Source organism: Rousettus aegyptiacus, unplaced genomic scaffold (genome assembly GCF_014176215.1).
Source record: "Rousettus aegyptiacus isolate mRouAeg1 unplaced genomic scaffold, mRouAeg1.p scaffold_m13_p_14, whole genome shotgun sequence".
NCBI classification, from domain to species: Eukaryota; Metazoa; Chordata; class Mammalia; order Chiroptera; family Pteropodidae; genus Rousettus; species Rousettus aegyptiacus.
In genome coordinates, this window is record NW_023416289.1 from 48,549,531 (window position 1) to 48,572,886 (window position 23,356).

Here is a 23,356-nt window from a genome sequence, read left to right on the forward strand (position 1 = left end):
GAATATTATGAAATTCTGGTCCTCAAAAGCACAGAGGAAGCTCAAAATTAAATACATTTTACTTGCATTTGTAATTTGTAAACTGCAATGTGATGCTTTTGAGGAAGTGAGGATCAAACTGGAAAAAAAAAACAAACCTGTAGCTGCTTCCCTAATATATTCAGGAACCTGCTCTGATTTCCCACACCTTCATTTACTAATGGTTCACTTTCCCATAGAGCTTCATTTCCTGTGGAATACTAATCGACATCGTTTTCATATGGATAAGAAAAACCAGATGAGCAACCTTTTAGCAATACCAAAAGCTCCCTCTGAGGTTAAAGTAATGGGTGGCCCTGATTGTTCCAGGGAATTGATTATTTTTAACCTAATTCTAAGCCGCCTGACCCAAGTCTCTCAAAATTGGAAATCATTTGGCAATCTCCAGCTGCACAGCTGTCTCACTCGAGACGCGGTCTTTCCTTGCTCTTCTACATGATTTAGACGTTTGCAATTTTTTGAAAACTAAAGAATACTTGAAGTCGCCTACATAGAAAGGGTCTTTTGATCCTCTGTTACCTTTGATCTTCTCAGTCACTGTGAACCAGAGTCAAAATGCTTGTGCCTCTGATGCACATCTGACCTCTCCGGTGTTCTGTGGGGACAGAGTTCTTGGCATGTTGGGAAGTGCACGACCTATGGTCTCTGAGGTCAGATAAACATGAGTTTGAATCCTCTTGTCACTTCCCAGCTATTCGTTCAACAATGACTTCAGAACCAACTTAAGACAAGATCCCCCGATGAGGCCATAAATGAGGTAGATAATGTTTCTGCTTTCGTGGACCTTACTGCTTAGAGAGGAAGGCTGAAAGCAAGCAGGATAAATTCAGAATTTGATAAAAGTCCTTGAGGAGATAAATAGAAAATGATGGAGTGGGGGTCTACTTTAGATTAGGTAGACAGAAAATGCCCTTCTGAAGTGATCTGAGCTGGGACCAGGAGACAAAGAAAGTGCCAGTTACGCAGAGCACAGGGGGAGAGCATTCCACAGGGGATGACAGTGAAGGAGGGACAAAGGGGAGTCAGGTTCAGAACATCCCCGAGAAGACAGTGGGCCAGGGGGTAGGGGGTGAGAATGAAGGGAATGGACTTTATTCTCAGAACAATGGAAAGCAGGGGCTGATGAGGATTTACAGTAAAGATGCTATTATTTGGGTGTGGCAAATAATATTCTTAAAGCAAAAGAATAAAACAGTACAAATACAAAATTGGGTATGAAATTGAAGATGAGAAGGAAAAAACGTGAACTATGAATTTTTAAAAAGTGGACAAATATCACAGTACCTAGAAAACTATCATCTGATGATCTGTCCGACACACCTGTACAGTGCTCCCCGCCAGTATTTTTGGCGTTACGAGAACTGAATCCTCAGCTTGTGAGTCTGCACACCTGAAGGCTGAAGAGTTTGCCACAGATGAACTTCTGATTCGGTACATCACAAACCTTGTCTCTCTTCCAAGGAACTTTGAGAAAAGGTGCTGTTCACGTAGTGACACTTGTGTCCCTACCCCTTCTTGCCACGATGCTGTGTATGTTGGCCCTGTGGCTGGCGGGAAATGTCCTGGAAGCCATCACCACACTGGGATGGCTGGCAGCAGCATCCCCGCACATGGACGTGGCTGAGTCTGCCCCACCGCAGCCATAACCATGCCCAAGGCCCAGAGGGGCAGTTCGTGTGGGAACAGATGGCGGCACTTACCAACTACAGGCAGATCTTACCTTTGCAAACTTTACAAAAAGCGCATGAGCCTACAAACACAGTTAGGGTCCCCCCAGGACCCTGGAAGCAGCTGTGCACGTGAGGGGTCCTGAATCTCAAGTTTCATTCGCTTCACAGCGAGTGTGTGATGTTCTCTGATGGGAAACTGATAAGAGTTAGACATGTACTCCGAGTTCTGTATTAAGGTGACCCTACCAGTCAGGAGAGGAGGGCTGGAGGGGACGAGTGTGGAGGTGACATGGAAGCAGGGGTGACAGTAATGGCTTTTCACTGGAATGGAGCTATGTGCCTTGGCACAAGTTACTCACCTTTGCAGACCCTTGTTTTTTTCAACTATATAACAGAAAGTAGCATCTATGCCACTGAGCACATAGTGGGCCCTCGAGAACTAAGTGCTATAGTTTATAGGAAATGTTTTACAAGGTCATGTGGGAATTAGTATTAACAAAGACAGTGACTGACACATACTGGTTACTGACAAAGGATAGCTTCTACTTTGTATAGAGAAATAGGGTTTTTTAAGGCTGAAATATGCTTTGAAAAAGCAATGAGAAGGAAAAAAATGTATTTAAATTCTCCTTTAAGGCTATTTTTTAGTCACTTACCTATAATTTGCCAAAGCCTACCACTATACTTACTCAGCATCTGACATGGACCAGTGAGGTCAGTTAACAATGGCTAACAGTGAGCAAGACAGCAGGGGGCAATTTTTATTTAATTCATTGTGTTTCCCAATGTGAGCATGGACAGCTTCTGCGACCAGAAAAAGAAAGCTACTAGACTGTTTGGGATTCGGAAGACAACTTACCCTGCATTCTCCCATTCTGTATGACTCTGAATTTTTCAGAGAATGTTATTATATAAGACTCCTGGATACAGAATCAAAAACTTGGCCTTTCCTAGTGTTGGGCATAAAGGAAGTCAGGGAACAGGTCCTTCCTGCCAAGATGAAAGGAAGTGAAAACCCTCTCTAACTGTGAGACCTATTTCAATTTACTCTGTCAATTCGGTTCCAATTTTGGGGCTATTATAGGAGAAAACGGGGAAGTACACTCCTTTTAAAATGTGTACCGCTAATATGAATGTATGCTATAAAGATAGATTAAAAATAAACCAAGGTGTGACCCAGCAATCCCATCTCAGAATACACCCAGAGGAGTGGCAGGACCCCTACAGTTCATCAACTGCTGAGCAGATAAACAGACACAGTGCAGTCGCACAGTGGGGTCTTCGGTAATAAGAAGAAATGAATGCCACTGCTTCTCTCATCTAATAAACAGATTATCAAGCCATGCTATAATAGAGAACCTTGAAAATGTTATACTAAGTGAAAGACACCAGTCACAAAGGACCACAATTATGTAAAACATCCAGAACAGGCAAATTTGTAGAGACAGAAAGAATAGTGGTTTCCTAGGGCTGCAGGAGGTTTGGGGGTGGGGGTGGAGTTACACGGCTTCCTTTTGGGGTGATGAAAATGTTCTAGAATTGATTTGTGGAAGCACAACTCTCTGAATATACTAAAAGCCATTTAAGTGGGAAGAATTTAAATGGGTAAATTATGTGGTATATGAATTATATCTCAACAAAGCTGTTACCGAAATAATAAAAGTAAACTGAGAAAGGTAAAAAACTTATGTAATTCTGAGTTCATTCAAGAATAGACAATTCTTAATTAGCCTGCACAATGGAATTAAAGTTGCACGATTAATTTTAAATTTTAATATTGTCTTTTGAAAATAGATACCAATTATATTTTTAATATCATACGTGGTAAAGGTAGTGAAACCACAAGTTTACTAGAAGAGGGTGTGCCCTGGCAGGAGGATTACTTTTCTATGCATACTAACGAGATCTGTAAATGACGATGGCCTCGCCTACATGAACACACACAAAACATCCAGTACTTCAGCACTGAAGACAAAAATGCAAACACTAAAATGGGAAAGCATTTGTAACAGATGACAGAACTCATAATGTTTAAAAAGTGTTCTCCTAGAAAGTTGGGCAAAGATGGACAGAGTACAAAAGAATATAGCTGAATGATATCTGGGAATTTAAAGTAAGTGTTTGACGGGATTCCATGTTATCTAGAGTTCTTCCCTACTAGCGCTATTCGTCTCCACTGGGTCTCTAGCCAAACAACAGAAGAGATGTCAGGAAATTTTAAGAGTATTTCATCACGTTCGCTTACTGTTTTAGTGTTCTTCTTTTGGTCTATTTTGTGCCACATGTTTGCATCTTTGTGCTTTTTGTTGGAGCTTTCACTTGGTAAAATGCCCCTAAGCATAGTGCAAGAAGGCTATGGTGTGCCCTACGGTGAAAATACATGTTAGATGAGCTTCATTCAGGCATATTCAGCACTGCTGGCCATGAGTTCCATATAAATGAATTACCAATATATATGAAACAAGGTGTCTTTAAACAAAAACACATAAAACAAGGTCATGCAGTGATTGGTTGATGAAAGTGCTGTGATCAGAAGCTCCAAGGAATGTAGCCCTATGCCTCCCCCAGGAGAGACAGCTCAGCACGTGCTAACTCAGTGTTCCTGGTGACTTCAGAACATACAGATGCCACAAATGGAAATCAACTGTACAAAATAATGTAGGAGATTCAAAGAATGCTATGTCAAAGGGGTTCACAAACACCTTAGCCTGGACACCCCACATGTCAGCCTGTGTAGAAACCTGCAAGGAACTACTGAGGGAGGGATTACGCTGGAAGGGTCCACTATAGCTAAGGGCACTGACTATCCTTGGCTGTCATTAGTCACCTATGCAGATTTAAAGAAATGCTAATGACGGGGACTCCCTCAAATGGTAGACTTAATTGGCAGGGAACACAGCCAGAGTACTGGATTCAAAGATCATGGGTGATTCCACAGCGCGGCAGAGCACTCTCAAACAATGCACCCTAAAAACACACACAGAGCTGGTTAAAATGGATGGCTGGACTTTCCTCCCAGATTTTTACTCAGTCGGCCTGGATGGCACACCGGAATCTGCACAACCTGCAGATTCCCTGGTGAGGCTGCAGCAGCCCATCTCGGCCATCAGGGACTCCATCACTGACAGCACTCTCAGCAAGTTCTGGCGGGGAAAGCTCAGCACCGCAGCCCCCGGGCCGAAACCAAACTACGCTCAGCTCTGCTTCCACTTTCCCCGTGGCCTTAACCTCTCCCGCACACCTTCCATGTGGCCTGGCCACCTGAGAAAAAGTCAACTCAAGGTAGTGGTTCTCTCTCAGGGGTCGAGAGGAGGAGAAATGAGATCTGAAAGGGACACATAGGGCTTCCATGCTGCACTGTACGTGTACAGGCATATACATACGTGCACACATGATTTTAAGGCCAGCAACACCAGAGGCTGGCAACACCTAGCAGAGGCACGTGAGCCCCACCTCACGAGAGGGGCCTTGCCCGACATGCCCATCAAGAGACCCAGGGCTACGGGTTCACCAAGATGCAGGGATGCGACAGCAAAGGAAATTTTCAGGACACACTTCCACCTTTCTCTTTTTATGCTGCTGATATTTCTGTCAATTTGAATGTCTTACGTAAAAGCAATTGCCCGCGCTGTTGGAGCGTCCTGATGTCTTATCAATTACTCTACAGAGAATTTTTTCCTTCACCATTTCCACTCTTTCCAAGTTTTATTTTAAAAAGAAGAGGAGTAGAGGGGCTGAGACGTTCATGGAGAGTAGTCACCACCCTCACAAGTCGAATGGACAGCATCGCCGAAGCCCCGCGTGGTTGGCATCTTTGCAGTGTGGACGAGGACAGCTTTCACACTGCAATGGTGCCCCCGTGAGCTACAGAGTCCCTGATTCTGTCTTCTACTTATCCTTTTCTTTTTGTTCCTTTTCCTTCTTCTCCCGCTCGGCCTTTGCTTCTTCTTCCTCATGTTTTTTGATCAGCTGTTCCACTTCCTTTTGTTTGAGAACTCTGATGACTGTCTTTCCGCTCTCTCTTGTCAATGTGGCAATTTCCACTAAGAGCAAACACACACATCCGTGTTACATGCAGGCACATTTGCAAACACACTCAAAGGCAATCACAGTTTAACCTCTTTACACTGTCTCAGCCTTTGCTCACCACTCTTTCATGTCCTGGCATGATTCATGGACACCTTTGATCTTTTAATGTTTTTATTAACATTTTACTTAAGTAACTTCTTTCTCCTAACCCATTCCAACCTTCTGAGCTGCTATTTTTCTCTCTTGGAAAAAGTACAATCGGCCAATTACTCGAGCTGACCTGCTACTAGCTGCGCTGACCAGAAGGAATAATTTCCACATGGGAGCATTTGAGAACTCAGCCAGAATCTTTAACAAGTACGAACAGTTGTCATGGGGTTTTTGGGTCTCTTTTGAAAACGAAGGCATGAAAAGAAGCTTCCACGACCACTGACAAAAAAAGTAGACTATCAAAAGAAGAAGGAATTTTTCAAGTAGGGGAAATAGAGTAGAAATTGAAATGAAGCAGAATAAGACAACAGGAGCAATCTGCAAGCAAACGGCAACCTCTGAGGAGCGCCGGGAGCGAGCTTATCCTAAACTAATCAACATGCTACTTCACAATGTTTGAAAACCGTCACATCGTTACATAACTTAAGCTAAATTAAGCATTTAAAATGACAAATGTAGGCTTAACACCCGCGATCAGTAGGTTCAAAAGAGTGGAGGTACAACGTATGCCACCATGACACCTGAGAGTATGTCATCCTCACCAACACACCCTCACCTACCTGCACCACTGCACGTACGCACGAGACGTCGCTGCAGGGCAGCGGTAAGGGGAAGGGAACCAGTGACTGAAAGTGGCATGGCTCAGGTCTCCAACTATGAACATTCGGGACATTCGGCTAAGTCCTTAGGCTTGGGGTACAGTGTGGGCTTGTGGCTCCACGACTTTTCCATGTGGACCTTGGACAAGTCACTTCATCCCACTTCTCCTCGTGTCCTCATTTAGGAAAGAGGTGTAAGGCCACCCGACTCAGAAGGTTGCGGTTACAGAGACCTACGGTGGCACGTCAAAGGCCTAACACAGGAGCCACTAGATGGACTCCCTCATGAAAGCAAACAAATTAGAGAGGACATAAACTACCTTTCTCCGCAGACAGTTTGCTAACATCCATGGTCTTGTTGAGGACTTTGATAGCTAAAGCAAGAGCTGACTTCAGGGTCATTTCTCCTTCTTTGTAATCTTGTTTTAACATTGACACGGCTGCCTATGAAACATTAAAAAGAATTAACAGATCATCTCCTTTAAATTTTTGCATTTTTGAAATGGACTATGGACTGGGCAAAAGAATAAGGTCTGTATTGATACTGGCATATAATCAGTATAAATGATTTTTATGGCAGGGAGGGAGAGCTGAGTGGGATGGGGTGGGGAGGGGTATCAGCGCTCTGTGAACAGTCTTGAACCTGGGGTCTCAGACCGCCAAGGATCCGAGACAGAATTCAAGGGGTCTGTGAAACAGGACATGGAAAAAATTACATCTATTTCACAACTTGTAACTGAAAACTAACATTTGCTTTCATTATAAACGTAGGCAATAAACCCCAGCAGTATAAGCAGATCTTGCAACTCTGTCACCAATAGCAATCACAGACATTAAAGTCGTTGAAGCTATCCTACAATGCTACTTATATTCATGACTGTTTCTAAATCACAGAAGTTATGAGCCCAGTTACTAGATCTCACAGCAACACAAGAATACTCACGGCACTATTATTTCCAATGCACGTGGCTTTCCATCCCCCATAGTTCCCACTAGGGTCGCTCTGATAGAGCTGAAAGCCGTAGTGCTTGTCCCAGCCAATGTACAGCAGCGAGACACCAAAGGGACGTTTTCCTTTAACAAAGAACAGAACTCAAATGCATCAACAATGTAAATCCAGTATCACTACAGTTACCTGAGCTCAGTGAATGTAGCAACTCTTTTCTGTGAAGCTAAGCATTCATAAACTGCTTTGTGTTCTGGCCACAGAGATAAGCTCTACCAAATGTCCATTTTTGTTTCAAGGATTTGGACACAGCCAGGAGATGGAATAAAGGCACAGATGACCAATGCTCAATTTCATTATTACGTAAAAAGCAATTTGTTTCCAGATCTTAAAATGTTATTTTGGCCTTTCAGTAGTCTATTAATAAAGCATATAATCATTTACATTGTGGAAGCCACTTATTTTATGAGGCAGAAATGTATGAAAAGTGTTTACTTATTTAATTTTCAATTTTTTTTTTCCATCTCAAAAAGATCATTCATAAACAGTTTTAACTTTCTGGAATAAAATCTGCAAAAAACTCAGTACCTCCAAACTGTGTATAAGCTTGTTTGATATCACACAGTGCTGTAACCAACTGCTCACAAGGAATTGGCTCCTGATACTGTAGTAAGTACCTAGGATAAAGAGACGTGAACATTAATGGGTTTTCTAAAACACATACATACTCTAAGCAAAATACTGTCTGAAAGGCAATCTATGCCACGGAGACAACATAATCGTCACCTATAATTTAAAAGGGAGGGAGAACAGGGGAATGTCAACATCCTAACATTCTTATGGTAAATAACACTTTACAAATTTGGTTTAAAAAAAACTGTAGTTTTCAATAGATTTTTAATGAGTTCTCCTTAGGGACATCAAACTAATTTATACATCATCGATTATGATATTTGTGAGTATACCTTTGAGCAATGAGTCTCAGTTCATTAGTCAGAACATTAGCATCAGAAGTTATGCCTGCCACGCTGCAAGCCATGTCCCTGGAGAAAAAGAAATACACGGACGTGTAAGCAGGGAAGATGTTTGAGGGACCTTTGCAAGTAGCATGAAGTATCGAGCTGTCAGAAATTCACTATGCTTCCTTCGAAGCTGCTTTACCCTTCACACAATAACTACACAAGTGTTACCAGAGGAGGAGACCTTAAACCTGATGTTACTTAATGTGGAAGATAAACAAGTACACTCTCAAGTTCAACAGACACAGCTATCACCACCACACAGTGAACAAAGCAAGAGGACGAATGCCAAGAAGCTAAAGCCAATCCCGAGAAGACTCGGCAGCAAGGAGAAAGGTTTTGCCAGACAAGACAGACTGCCCCATGCTCTTGGGTAGTTACGTAGTCCAGTGTGACAGCGGGGTGGGAATGAGAGGACCCACGGCTGGCGTCATACAGAGGATGCATTTCCTCTCTTTGTCCCCATTCCCTGAGGGCTGCCCTGGTGCCCCTACAGCTGACACCCCGTCACTAAGCCTCATCAAGACTGCAGGCTGCTGAGTGGGCCCAGCAGTAACTCTGCTGAGGGATGACACTTCCTGGGACAAGTGTATCAAAAGGCCCTATACATAACCAACATTTACTTGGCCCACCATTAAAAGGAAATTCTCTTTAAATGGGCAAATCCAGCTCTCCATTAGCTACCAAGGTCTCCACCCCTCAACTACCAAAAGTAACAGGGATTCACACTCTCTGGACAAAATTCCCTAGCCATTCTCAACAATACTTTGAGGACCTAATATCTCTTAGATCTTGTGTTGATTTTATTCATTTTATTTCATTTAACTGCCATAACCACTCTAGTAGGCTCTGAGGCCCAGAGAAGGTAAAAAGTTCGTGCAAGGTCACACAGCTTATATCAGTTAAGCCTGGATCTAACCCAAATCCGTGACTACCAAGCTTATCTTATTATTATAAAAGGCTGTTTCTCCACTAAGCGCTTGGCCCGCACTTAAAAAGAGTAACATGTGGTCCTAAACTTCAAAGCAGTTTTAAGCAAAATAAATTAAAAACAAAAATTTCTACCAGTAAAAACACAATAAACTATTCAATTCCACTAGGTCACGTGGAATAGTCATCCCAACATGCGATCCCGTTTATGTGAGCACGAGATATTTTTAAACTCTCTCCCCTAAGAGCTCACTTACTCATTGAGTTTATAAATTTTTTCAGAAAAAAAGACTTCATCAAGAAGCTTGTGGATGTTGCGTCTCTCTGCTGCCAGCAAAACTCCATCGTTTGCCAAAATTCCCAAACAGGTGCCTGCATGTCCAATCGCCTCCATGGCATACTCGACTTGGTACAAGCGACCTGCAAATCACAAGCAGTGAGAAACCAAGACTCTCCTCTGGTATCAGAGACCCTGGTGGCGACAAAAAGGGGTCCCACTGTCATTCTTTTATGTTGTATGCAATCAACCTGGTGATCATAATTACTCCCAAGTACAAAGAGGATGAACAACTTAGCAACTACTGAAAAAGTTTTTAGATTTTTCCCCCCCCAAAACATCAAACACTTAAAATATCTTTCTATTTAAAACTGATTAAACAATTTCTACTTCACCTTCTGGAGAAAATATAGTGGTCCTGGAGTCATATCTTCGAGACTGCAAAGGAAAAACATACAAGTGATTCCTGTGCACTGAAAGTAACTCCTGCAAGCCCACAAAGCACCTCCTAAAACACATCCCTGCATACAAAATTCCATGTGTGTAGAACACCGACGCAGGGGACACTGTTTCATCTTTCTCCTTCCAACCCGACTTATACACGCCAGTCTGTACCCTGAACACAAGCAACACACTTTGTCAGGCAGCAGCTTACTGGCACGAGCATTAACTCACCATGTTTTCTGAACTTTAGAATTCCTGTAAAAAAAAAAAAAAAAGGGCACCTTAAAATAAAATTTATAATTTAAAAAGCATTTCCTAACTTAAAATCTGTTTTGCTCACTCCATTCATTCAGCTACCTTTATGTGCACCTGCTAAGTGCAGCAGGCACTATGCCAGACACTGGAATACCAGAACAGGTCAAACCGACCCCAGTCCCTAGGAGCTCACAGTCTGGATTTCAGGTGAGGGAGGCCGGCACAATGACAGCGCAATGTGCAAACAGAGCAACCAAGGGTGGAGTGCGAAGAGGGATGGTAGAAAAATCAAGAAAGTATTTTTCGAGAGGCCAACACAGAAAATAGTCCAAATTAGAGATTAGGGGCAGAAAGAAGGTTGAGAACCTTCAGGTCTAAGAATAGGGAGGCGAAAGGAAGAGGATTCCAGGCAGAGAAAGCGAAAGCAAAGGAGACTGAGGCAGGGCAGCGCAATGGACAAAAGACAGATAGCTGAAGTTAAGGAACGTGAAGAAGCTACAAAGCTAAGCGAGTGGGCAGATCACGTAGAACCTAGGACGATACGCTGGGACAGGATCAGGACTCCTCCAGAGTGAAGAGGTCCCGAACTACGGGGGGGGGGGGAGCGGCAGGCGGCAAGCTTGGCATCATCTTTCCTATTCCTGCATAAGTCGACACTGGGACTCGGCGTGATTTAGCGGAAAAGTCAGACCTCCGACTTCGAAGCCCACTTCCCGAATACTGGAATATTAGAAATGGAACCTGAGGGGCAAGTGTGACTTTTCGCCCTTAATTAAGCATAGGGGCGCCACTGGATGAATGGGCTGGGGAGCCTCAGGGCCCGACTGGCACCTTGGGCCGACTCGGCTGACACTGCCTGGAGGGGCTGAGCAGTGACGAGGCCCGCTGGCCTTCCTAATGCCCACGACCCGCCGGCGGGGACGCGGCTATGCGTCCGCGGTGCCCGGGGACACGGACTCACCGGGGGAAGACACTGGTGTCGGGGTGTGCGCTGGAAGCTTCCCTCCGCGGGAGAACGATGACGCCGCGGCCACCGCGAAGTCCTGCCAAGATGGCCGCCGCGCGTGCGCAGAGCCGCCGGGGCGGGGCCAGAACGCGGAAGTCGCCCTGGGCCGGGCCGCGTGGGAGCAGGAGCTGGGCGCGCTGCTCCCGCGGGGTCCTCAGCCGGAGGTGCGCCGTAGGGCAGGGGACAGGGAGGCCCCAGCCAAGCAGAAAGCCGAGTGATGGCTGTCCTCTCCCGCCCGCACCGCCTTCCCCTTCCCTCCGGCCCTGCGGAGCAGCTTGGTCCTCGGGGAATTACTCTATTCCTTCTCTGTTCTCAGAATGGCCCAAGTACGTCGGAACCGCGCCAGAACCGCGCCGTAGGGACAACTTGCACTTCAGTCTCCTCTGCCTTTCACCTGCTCAGAAGCGAGTCCCCAGCAACCTAGGTAAGCAGCAGGACCCATCACCGCACAGACAGCATTCCACCGCTTTACTGAAACTGATGTTTCTAACGTGTTCATTGCCCATCTCTCCTTTCTATCCTTTTTCTTACCCAGTTCAGTCCTTAATAGTGAACTACCTACTATTCTGTTTTAGGTTCTTTGAGCTAGAAAGTTGGCAAGGTCTGGAACAGACCTGATTTAGAATATCATCGTGCGTGTTTTGACACAGGCAAGGAAGACACACAAGGACGTGACAGCTCATATAGTATTTCTTAGTTTCAAAAAATCGTCGTGAGAGTGAAGACCTTAGTTACTTCATGTGCATTGATATGTTCCATCAACTCATTTTTAACGGTGCAGGGAAATCCCTTAAAGGATTAGATTTGTTCCTATTGAGTTTTTAATTACACAAGTTAATGTGAACTTTTTTGCAGTCACATAGAGATCCCAGATTCATAGGACTTGGCGGTGTCAAACCAGATTTCTTCTACAGCTTTCTGGCCCATGTCAAACATTTGCTGTAAGTGCTTCCATCCAGTTTTTGCAGTAATCATGAGATATTCTTCATTCTCTGGGTGTAGCTGGCAAGAGTATGCAGCCATGACAAGTGACTGACAAAAACGACTGCACACGAGTAGAAACAAAGCACCCCTTTCTACTGGTGTCAGCGGGACTATGCTTTCGAACCCGGCAAGGACATGACCACCTACTTGTACAGGGTTCTTGCTTTCGACCATCATGTACATGATGGTGATTGCCACTTCGAACACATAGTAGCCATAGCTCATGTCATCAAAGTCCACAACCCCAGATACTCGGTACATAGCATCTCCACAGGCCGACTTGCTGGGCTCCATCAAAATGTTATGGTCATTAAGGTCTCCATGGTTGATGCCTAAAAGGAGAAAAATCAAGCCATATAAAAAGTTACTGAACACACCAGTTCATTCTCTTTCCATAGCTCTTTCTCAGGCATGGCCATTCAAATAATTTGATGAGTAGTCAGAGATAAAAGAGCCAGACCCTATTTTTCTTGAAATAAAATCATTTACTCTGAAAATGTCAAAGCACTTAATTTTGGTGATGTTTTTACTTTTGCTTCTCATCTCTCAGGCGTTGTCGCAAACACCTGATTTTGCCTACGAGAAGAGTAAAGGGAAAAGGACAGCTGCCCCAAACCAGAACTGCCAAAAAGACTCCTATATTCACATTTTTATAAGAAGCAAAGGTTTCGGAATGGACCAGATGTGTGTTTATTTTAACTTAGGGTTTCCAAAAACATTTTTCTGATAACAAGGTAATTTGGAGTTTTCCATCTTTCAACTGCAGGAATAAGTGGTGATGTTTTAAGTCAGTACTACCTGAAGTGGGGGTCTGTGGTCAGTGTCGGCCCACAAGTTGTTACTAGTCTGTGTGAGATAAAAACAGAAATTGAGAGTTGAGAAAACTTCATAGCAATGTGTCATCTACGAGGGTAGTCAATGGCCTTGTCTAATAAACAGAGTGGAGACCAGTCTGGGTGTTGTCAAACTCACAGAGGAAATCCTTTGTGGCATACCTCACACTTTTTCCCATGGTCTGGAATTTGACCATTTAAATATCAAGAAAAATACTTATTTGCTTGGGGAGAGTACTCACATTCTCGAAAGTGACTTAATTTGGTCATCACTTCATCCTTGTACCGCTGAATGACCTGTTCGACAATCTCGCGATTTCGATTCTGGCCCAAGGCATATAGATATTTCTCCAGAAGAGGAACATTTTTCAGATTCCAGATGAAGTCCTCCCGGTGAAGACTACTTAACTGTGGGTGATGGAATTTCTAAATTAAAAGCAAGAAACTGTTAGACTCTTGGCACTTAAGCCACCACGACCGAGCAACCCACTGTGCTAGAAGCCGGGGCCCTCCACGGTGCAGCCGGGAGCTGGCTATGAGTTGCTGCTATGGGCTACAGGTGACCACAGCCCACCTGATCTTTCACAAAGCGATGCTAAAGGCAGCTTGGTGGCCACCAATGCAGCCGGTTTCATGTTTCTTGGGCATAACCTCTCGTGGAAGAAATACATTTTACATTACAACCCAACATACGAGCAACACAGACATATAAAGAAAAAGTCTTGGTAAACAATATCTAGACCATTTCATATGGTATATTCTGATGTTTTGTAATTTATTCTATTTCTTTAAAAATTTTCCTCCAAATTGATTTTAACACCACTCTCATGACCTGGAGTTTGAAAAGCTTCCCCTGACACTTCTGTTGTTACTGCCATGTCTGTGCCAAGTGGCCATGGAGCCTGTGTTCGAATACTCCAGCAGGGGGTACTCTTTGTGCCTACTGAGAAGGCTGTGTCCTTCCTTTTGCTGACCCAACAGTCCCCATGACACTGGTTCCAACTGTGACCAGTGGGGCCGTGTGGAGCAGCATCAGTCCTCTCACAGGACTGTCGTCCAGATGCCTGAAGTCAGCACCTCCGCCCCTCAGTCTTCTCTTCTGCAGAGTAAACTTTCTAGCTCCTTCAGTTATTGCTCACATGACACGGTTCTGAATCTCCTGACCATCTGTTGTGTTAAATTCCACTGCGGATCACAAAACTATTCCAAGGAGCAAGCACTGAAACATTGTCAGGAGCTGTGACTTGTGGGGAGTAGGACTGGAACTACAAATGGACATTCTTACTATGAAAGTGCTCCCAGCCCTGTCCCAGCTCTCACTTAACTCCTCGTTAGGTTCCATCTCACTCTTTTCTCCAGAACACTGGCCAGAGAGGACAGAAACCGCAGACAGAGGGCAGCGGGCGTGGGCAGGCCGATCCCAGCAGCCAGCAGGGGGAGCACAGAGCGAAGTGAGTGGAGGCTAGTGTGCTTCCTGCACGGTAAGAAGCCTGAGCGTCCACAGATCTCAGCACCTTCTAGACCCCACCTCTGATGTTCCCCCCATCCACCCCTCTACTCCTTTGCTCCAGGCAACAGAGGATACCACACCATAGACACCAGGGGACAACCGGGCCCACATCAGAGGGGGCTGCATGCCAGCAGACGCAGACAGAGTCCACGTCTTGCTCAGCCTTCTCTCTCCCACAGGCGTAACAGTAAATCGATCGCCACATTTGGTTGGCCCTGTCTCCTAAATCTATCTCGAACCTTTTCTCGGTTCGAGCCCTCACTCGGCTTTTATCTGATCACTGCATCAGCTTCCCAGATGCACCCCACCTCCGTTCTGGCTTTGTGCCAACCTATCTGCCACAATGACCCCCAAAGTGCTATAAACTAGAAACTTTGCCTGTTTAAAAACCCTCAAGGTCCCCTACTATCTGTAAGTCACAGTCCAGACTCCTTGGTATTATACGTGATAATGCGCTTTATCACCTGGCTCTGCCTTCCATTTCCAACTTTGTCCCATCTCGCCCATGATTAACTCCTATTTTGCAGCCACAATGATCAAACTCAGAGCCTCTGGAACATGGTCACTGCCACTCCATGATATCCGCAGGCTCTTCCCTTTAGTGGGAATGCCCTTCCTCCTTTTCTCCATCTAGCTGATGGATTCCCAACTTTTAATAACCAGCTCAGAGTTTTGTTTTGCTACAAAGCCCTCCATTACTATGTGTTGCTAGACACCAAGAATGAAAGATGAACAATTAAGACATAGACCAATTTCTTATGAAGCTCACTGCTGCTTACGTAGCAGATGTCACAGGAAGCACAAACATGTAACATAATCACAAAACCACATGTGGCGTCTGTTACCCTGTGAACCAGGCCTCCTGGTGTTCATGCCCTTGTGCAGCTGCCCTCTAACTCTGGGGTTAGACATGTCACTTGCTTTGGCCACTGGGACATTAGCTAGCATGATTCAAGCAGAAGCTTGATGAGCATTTGTATATTGGGGCTTGTCCTCTTGGAACTCTCTCTCAGAAGCCAGCAGCATGTTGCAAGGACGTTCGGACCACCCTGGAGGATGAAACACCTCGTGAGAAGAGGCCACATGAAGTGGAGCTGACGTACCTCAGGTGAGCTCCCAGCCGAATACAGCTGCACTAGTGACCCTGAGTGACACCAAGCAGAGCAGACCCACAGAATCATGAGTAATAAATCGTAACTGTTTTGAGCCACTAAGTTTTGGGATGGTTACACAGCAACAGATAACTGGACCACAGTACAATAACTAGAGTGACAGAAGGATGTCTGTGCTCCGAAGAAGCGAAGAGAAGGAAGTGATCACCTCTGTGCAGCATGGAGCGCATAAGGGTCAGGGAAGACTTCACAGAGGAGGTGGTGCTTGAGCTGTGTATTGAAGGATAAGGAGTTTGCGGAGCAGAGGAGAAGGTATTACTGGGTGAGAAATTGGCACAGGCAGAGGCACTGATGCATAAAACCAAATGACACTCGGGGAACTACAAGAAGTTCCACAGTGATAGCAACAAAAATATATGGACAAGACTGAGGGGGTGGAGGCCAGGATGAGGCCACACAGGGCCTTGTGTGTGAGAAATGCTGCAGAGCTTGGGCTTTATTTTAAAGGCAGTGAGAAGCCACTGAAAGGTTTTAACTATGGAGCTGACATGGTCCGATCTGTAATTTTAAAAAGTCACTCTGGACTGGTCTAAAAAATAAATTCAAGAGGATAAAAGCCCTAAATGCAGGGAGGCTACGGTGTCAGCCTGGGTAGTTGAGGCAGGAATGGAGAGGAGGAGATGGAGTAGAGATACCTGCGAAGTTGAATGGACAGGATTCGTGAGTGAGTGGAAGTGCTTTCCTCATACAAACTGTAATCACTCTCTAAATGTGTATCTGTCCCCTGGAACACATTCCTCCAGGACAGGGAGTCCTTACCTTGCCCCGGTGCCTGGCATGAAAGAAGCACTCAGTGAGCATTTGTTGAATAAATGAAGATGTGTTGTGGGTAGGTCTGGAAAATATCTGTCATACATGGTATCGTTTCTATAGGACAAAAACATCCTTAATACAAGTCATTTTAATCCATTCATCACTTAGCACTTGTTTCATATAGAGCTCTGGCTCATTACACCTATCTGATGTTAATTAGTGAATACAGACTGTTTTCAGTGAGCAGCATAAAGAATATCATGAGTTTCCAAAAATGTAGGTGATCTCAGGAATACGCCAGCAAGAAGCCTTCTGTCATAAACACATACATCTAGGACAGTTTCCTTTATAACACTGTAGGAGGCACCATACACAAAAACAGAGTCTGACTCTGGGTTTATTTTAAAAACAAAATCGAGCAAACTCGAACAAACAAAAAATTCTATAAACAAAATAAAGCACCAGATCTTACCTCCAGTGTCTTATCCAATTTGGCAGCTAGCCTCCCAATCTCATATAGTAGCTGGGGGCCCATGGGAACCTCAGCTATGGGCCTTCCTGGGAGGTAAGTCAGCAGCCTCACCAAGTAGCTTTTGATTTCAGAGCCACTATCTGGATGGATAGAAGGATATATCCTGTCAAGTAGTCTCAAAAAAAAAAAATGAGAGGATAGTCTACCTTTGTAATTATTATTGAAAAGAATAATAGAAGTTAGAGAGTAAGAAAAAAAAAAGTGCTAATGTAAACAATACCCAGGATTCCATGAAGCTAGGCCGAGTGGATCAAGCAAGAAGGTAGAACAGATAAACCTTAGAACACTGGGGTGGCCATTTACATACCAACAAAATCATAGCCCCAGCTCTAAATATTCATCACCTACTCTGGTAAGTGAATGCCTAAAACACTTTTTCATAAGTTCACAATTGAGGAAAGTGTGATATAAAAAAATGACTGTTTCAGAATCACAGTTTGTCCAGGAACAAACTGGGGAGCAGCCTGTATTGGGAGCACAAGGCAGTAACTAACTACTCCTTGAGGGCAGTAAGGGGCTCAGGTGTCTGGAGCGATGCAAATTAAGAAAGAATGAGAAACAGAGTCAAAACGTCAAACCTTAGAAGACTGCAAGGAATTGATTTCAGGCTGCTTCTTGGAGAACTCCATTAGATACTTCTCAGCATCTTAGCATTTAGAGGTAAAAGGGACCAAGTCTCAGAGATGAGGACTTGGAGCCTTAGGAATGTATGTGGCATGCCCCAGGTCACATATACAGTAATGACAGAGCTGGGAGCTAAAATTCCTGACTTATACTGGTGTTTTTTTCTAATATAGCACAGCACCAAAATATAGAGCTTGTTTGAACAAAAACATTTAATTATTTTTGTTTTAAAAAAAAAATAACAAAATGTTCCTCTGATTTCCATGTGTCTTCTAAGAATCACACCGGATCCTGGCTCTACTCACTTCTGAATCAGAGCCCCAGTTGCCACTTTGGTGGTGCAGTGGCTTCTCCCGACTGCGGAAAAAACCACCACGTTCACACTCAGAATGATGAACCTGTGCTCGATATTTCTACTCACAGCCAAAACGCGGTGAGGTGCGTGGATGGGCAGTGACCAACGAGTTGGGGGTCTTACCTACGGACACGAGGGAGGTTATGTTGTCTCCTTTTGTACGACACACGGAGGCCGTTGGAAACCCAGCTGCTCTCAGAAACATGATAACTCGGCTCTGCACCTCGATCAGGTCTGGAGTTTTGCTGGATTCGGTGTTGTTTATTTTGAGGACATATTCAGTTGGGCCATCTGTAGTGTCTTTCGCTCTTGAAATGCATATATGGAAATTCTGGTCATCATAGCTAGGAAGTGGCTGGATCTTGGAAACTTTTAACCCAAATACTGATTCCACTAGTGCACATGCTTGTGGCTCACTGAAAGCGGGTTTGGCAAAAGCCTGTGATCGCTGATCATCTCCACTCAACATTATGTCTAGAGGAGACAATCCTGAAAAGGGCACATACAATTGTTATATTTATTTTAATGATTTTCCTTAAGACAGGCCAATAACATTTCTCAGCATTGCTTCTGTACTTCTGTTTATTAGTTCTGACTCATAAAGTTATAAAATCAAATCGTTAAATGAGATAAAAAGCAGCTGTTTTGGCAGGTGAATAAAAATACTTGTATCATCAATTATTTATAAACTCACTTGCACAGAGGGTGTGCTTCCAGGGACAAAGTACAGACCAGGAAAGCACCTTCGTATCACTTAGTCTAAGTCCTACCTGCAACCTCCCCGACAATCAACTTTATTTACAGAGGAAATTTAGGTCCCAAGAGGTTAAGTGCCTTGTCCAAAATTACATACCAAGTTACAGTAAGAACTCACTCCCCTAGACTCCTAATCCTGATTATGTCCTTTTGACTATATTACCATTAGTTTGGGTGAAAATATAAATTTGAGTACAGTGATCTTACTTTTATATCCACGTTTTGTTAAATTATAAGATCATCACTTAGCTTATTATTAGTTAATTATTAGTTAATTATTAGAAATTAACGTAGCCTAAGGAAAGATATTCTCAAGAACATGGATTTGAATTGAGTTCCTGAGTATTATCTGGGTAGACGGGATGGGAGAGACTTTTCTTCCCCTTGGTAATACCATGTCTGCTACTTTGCGAACCAAATATTTAAGATTCTTGCAATCTAACTTCCCTCTTTCCCCAAAATAGTTTTATTTCCAATCCTTCCTTCAGACTAAGTTGTAAATAATTAACAACATCTTGGGGGTGGGTTGCATTTTAGGTTACAATTTTGATTGCTGCTCAAGGGATGAAGTGTTATATAAAAAGAATCTCATGAACAGTGAGCTCTTATTGACAAACCCAAACAGCTGTGGTTTTGGGCAGAGAGGTGGCATGAGGGAACTTTCTAGGAGGAAAATGTTCTATATCTTGACTAGGCTTTGGTGTCACGGTATATACATTTGTCAAAACCCAGCTTAAAACTTAAGTAAGTGGAAGATCTGTGAATCTCACTGAATGTAAATTTCACCTGGGGGGAAAAAAAAAGGCTTTTTAAGAAACTGCGACAAGGACATATGGGAGGGGGTCTGGGGACTTTCTTGGAGCTCCCAGAACCAGGCCGTATGCCTGTTAAGTAACCACCACAAAAGCCAAAGCCCAAAATGCTCCCGAGAGGGGAAGGGGATAAAGCCCAGGGAGGACACAGGGCTCTCCCACGGGATGCCCTCCCTTGCCTCAGCCCCAAGACTACAGCCTGATGACCCAAGTGATACTAAGAATATAAGCCTCCAATGCCACCCCATCCCCATTCCCACCTCCCTGATCCTCCCACCCAAAGTGACTTCTGCACCACTGGTCCGTTCCCACAACCTGTAATATAGTTGTTGCATCTGGCCCATCTCCTCATGTTTACTTTCTGACCTCTGCATTTGCTTTCAGAAGCAAATTAAGTCGTTCAGACTTTGTTCACCAAAGATACTGACAAAGCTTGAATGAGGTTTCAAAACAATCTTTGCATCTGAAACTTCTGGGAACTGGCATATCCTGTATACACTGTATTTGGGCTTAAGACTTTATGGAATTTCAACGTTCCTTCTGGAGATTTGTAAACTGGTGTAAAGTCAGTATTCAGAATGTAATATGAACTAACGCTTTAAATACAAGAGGAAATCCTGGAGTCATTTTCCTTCCTACAGTGTTAAGGGGAAAAAAAAAATTAAGTATTAAGAATAATGCTGAATTTGATATAAATTATAAATCTTTAAAGTTGGAAGGAATCTTAGGAGGAACCGTGAAGGCCAATCTCCCTCCCCAAGTCTGGAAAACGTTCCTATAGCATTTTAAGCTTCTGCCTGAAGAGCTGTCTTCTAAATCCATGTAAAGCAGGGTTGCCAGCTCCAGCCATCAGGGAAGCCTGGTATAACAGAAGCTGTTGTGCTGGTTCGGTGGGTTTTACTACAATTAAATTTTTTTTTTAATGGAGGGGAAAAAGTCACTACATTTGGGAGAAATAAAATATATTTTCGTCCCAGCTGTGCTACCTAGCCCCTGAAACTTGGGACTATTCACATCTCATCCTAGAGAGTTCTTTTAGACCTTAACTTTGCCTTTTGTCTGTACACAAGGACTCTACATTATGTAACTGATTGCACACATCAAGTCAGTTCTTGAAACTAAATAAATAAAAGAAAGCAATGTGTTCATCAGAAACGCGGGTCTTAACCGAGTGTCTGTGTGCACTGAGGGGGAGAGGAAGGGAATTCAAACCCGGTAGGTGGTCGGTCTACGTCCCCTACCTACAGGGCTCTTCTTAGCTCCTGAGGAAGCCCCCAGGGGGCAACTGTTTTCCGACTCCAAGGCTTACGCCGGAACCTCCCGACCTCTGCCCAAGGAGCGGGGCTGGGGGGACTCTGCGGTCCTCGCTCCCGGCGTTACAACGCCCAGGGAGCTGCGCTTGGGCGTAAGTCCCGCGTCTACCCTGCGCTTTCCCAGAGGGGCTGGTGGGACTACACGGGCGCATCTCCGTCCCCCAGCATCTGGCCCGGGTCCCGCCGGCCATCGATGGGACGGGGTGCACGGCGTTAGCATCCCGGCGAGGTCCAGGGGCCCGGGGGGGGGCGGGTCTTCCCACTCCGGCTCTGGAGTCTCGGGCAGCCGTCTGGGTCACAGCTGTGGTCAGGTTGGGGGGCCCGGCCGTCACGAGACCCGCGGCACCGGCGGCCCCTAGCGACCCAGGCTCGTCTCTGCGTCCCCACCCAGCTCACCCTCGGCGCCCCGCGGTCCTGAGGCGGCTCCCGCTCTCCCACAGCCGCGACTCGGGTCTCGCGCGGGGTGGTCGCGCCACACAGAGGCTCCTCGGCTCGTCCCTGCCCGGAGTCCGCGAACCCAGACTTCTGATTGGCTTCTGAGATCCGCCAGTCGGCGTAGACTACGAGGAGAGGCTGCGAACGGAAATTCCGAAATCTGGCCCCGCCTTCCCTCGGTGCTCACCCGGTCAGAACCCGGCTGCCTCTCCACAAGAACTGGACTCCTTGCTTCTGATTGGCTCTTCGAGATTCCGCACCTCCCCTTGGGGAAGCCGCCCTGTAGCGGGCTTCAGACTCTTGAGTGGCACCTCGCAGTCCGCGCGGTCTGCCCAGTCCACGTAGCGGACTTACTGGACTGTTGCTCTCAAGATTTCAGGGGCTGGGACACAGCTCACGTCCTTTTTTTCTTTCCTTGCTTTCCTTCCTTTCCTGCTGGCAGCACGCATCCCCGAGACTGCCTTCTCAAGCGCGGCCGGGGGCGGAATGGAACCCATCCAGCACCTGGAACGCACAGCTCTGATTGGAGGTCCCGGGTGCCGGGCTGGCTGCGTTCTGCACGGAACTGAGCACCCAGGGTGCTGGAAGATAGGATTCAAAATGGTCTTACTTACCGAATAGGTCTGCGCGCTCTTAGTGCTGGTGGGAGTCTGAGCTCAGGGGGGCAGAGCGCGTCTTCACTCAGCTTCCAGTTTACGCTCTTGCCACAGCACCCAGCGTTCTACTCTTTCAGCCACTGAATTCGATAATGGATGTAAAGGGAGCGTGGAGGTTTCCCGGGGGCAGGGGTGACCACGGTATAGGTCTGGTGTGATGACTGGTTCATTTACACTGAGCAAGAGAGCTGACAGTTGGGTCGGAATCTTTATTTAGTTAGTGCAGTCTGTGGATTCTCTCTCCCTGCAGGACAGTGCAGAAACGCGGATTTTCAGGAAGCTACTTGAGAATCCTGGTGTAACAGGCAGGGTAGATGGATGATCCTTAATGTTTCAAGGACTCTAGGCTCTGACACGGCGCCATGCATGTCTGCAGCCAACAGAACTTTTCCAATAGGTCAGACAGAGCCCTCCGTCTATTGAGGATATAGCAGGCTTGGGTTATCTTGTCACCTTGGTTTTGACTTGAACGTTTTCCAAACTTCTACTGTGGGGTGGCCCCTTCTCCCTTTAGATTTGGTTCTTATTTCCTTCACTTCTAACCTCAGAGGAGCAGGCTGACTTTTTACAGCCCCAGGGTGACGACATTCTTAACTGTCTCATCCCCTTAGGTTATGTAAAGGCCAACTTTGATTTGGATTTTCTGTAACCAGAATCTGACCCCTACTGGCCTAGTTGGGACCCTTGGCCTGCCATTCCCTCAGGCAGCTCCTGAATGCATTCCACCTTCCCACTATTCCACCTATTGCAGTTTTCTTTTTCCTACTTTTCTTGGGATGATGGAATTGGGAGTAAAGTTTGAACCTGGAAATCGGGGTGAGAATTGAAGACAGAGCTTCCAGACCCACTCCTGCCTCCTTTGGCTTGCCTCTCTCCACTTACTGTGCCTTCCTTAGAAATACTGCATTTTGCATCTTGCCCGTTTCACTTTAAAGAAGCGTATCTTTGCCTTTAAGAACATCTTCACACAGAAATCTTATGTGCATTTTTAAGTATGTCTTTAAGATACACTGCGCAGTCGTATCACTGAATCGAAGACAATGAACATTTCTAAGATTCTTAATACTTGCTGCTAAGTCATGCTTTTCCTGAGTAACACCAATCCTGGATATTGTGATGAAAAAACACCAATCCAGTGGACAGAAGTGTCGTCACATTAACAATTTTTTTCTTCCTCGCCTGGCCACTGGGACAGTT

General features: G+C 45.2%; 2 protein-coding genes and 1 long non-coding RNA gene across 3 annotated transcripts; 1 reads left to right on the forward strand and 2 right to left on the reverse strand.

The window, feature by feature from the left end:
• Positions 1 to 5,392: 5,392 nt before the first annotated feature.
• On the reverse strand, positions 5,393 to 11,508 carry PSMA4 (proteasome 20S subunit alpha 4). The gene is made up of 9 exons (XM_016125855.2): positions 11,380 to 11,508; positions 10,395 to 10,418; positions 10,115 to 10,157; positions 9,700 to 9,862; positions 8,459 to 8,536; positions 8,082 to 8,170; positions 7,491 to 7,621; positions 6,868 to 6,991; positions 5,393 to 5,752 (listed from the first exon to the last, which is right to left on the reverse strand). Exons 2-9 carry the CDS (start codon positions 10,395 to 10,397, stop codon positions 5,598 to 5,600), a joined length of 786 nt encoding a protein of 261 aa, XP_015981341.1. The 5' UTR covers positions 10,398 to 10,418; positions 11,380 to 11,508; the 3' UTR covers positions 5,393 to 5,597.
• A 17-nt stretch (positions 11,509 to 11,525) lies between these two features.
• LOC118611388 lies at positions 11,526 to 16,755 on the forward strand. Its single transcript, XR_004954306.1, has 2 exons — positions 11,526 to 11,588; positions 11,741 to 16,755. It is a non-coding gene; the product is annotated as an uncharacterized LOC118611388 (long non-coding RNA).
• On the reverse strand, positions 12,097 to 21,599 carry HYKK (hydroxylysine kinase). Its single transcript, XM_016125854.2, has 5 exons — positions 21,465 to 21,599; positions 18,311 to 18,676; positions 17,149 to 17,288; positions 13,484 to 13,667; positions 12,097 to 12,740 (listed from the first exon to the last, which is right to left on the reverse strand). Exons 2-5 carry the CDS (start codon positions 18,654 to 18,656, stop codon positions 12,280 to 12,282), a joined length of 1,131 nt encoding a protein of 376 aa, XP_015981340.2. The 5' UTR covers positions 18,657 to 18,676; positions 21,465 to 21,599; the 3' UTR covers positions 12,097 to 12,279.
• Positions 21,600 to 23,356: the final 1,757 nt, after the last annotated feature.

What these genes read in the sequence shown, in the direction of transcription:
- PSMA4 (XM_016125855.2), bottom strand. An exon ending in GCATTGGAAATAATAGTGCC is followed by an intron (nt 6,992 to 7,490) that starts GTGAGTATTCTT and finishes AATGTTTCATAG; the next exon opens with GCAGCCGTGTCAATGTTAAA. An exon ending in CAAACTGTCTGCGGAGAAAG is followed by an intron (nt 5,753 to 6,867) that starts GTAGTTTATGTC and finishes GTTTGCTCTTAG; the next exon opens with TGGAAATTGCCACATTGACA.
- HYKK (XM_016125854.2), bottom strand. Translation starts at nt 18,656, where the DNA reads ATGTTGAGTGGAGATGATCAGCGATCACAGGCTTTTGCCAAACCCGCT. An exon ending in AACCTCCCTCGTGTCCGTAG is followed by an intron (nt 17,289 to 18,310) that starts GTAAGACCCCCA and finishes CTATCCATCCAG; the next exon opens with ATAGTGGCTCTGAAATCAAA. An exon ending in AATTGGATAAGACACTGGAG is followed by an intron (nt 13,668 to 17,148) that starts GTAAGATCTGGT and finishes CTTTTAATTTAG; the next exon opens with AAATTCCATCACCCACAGTT.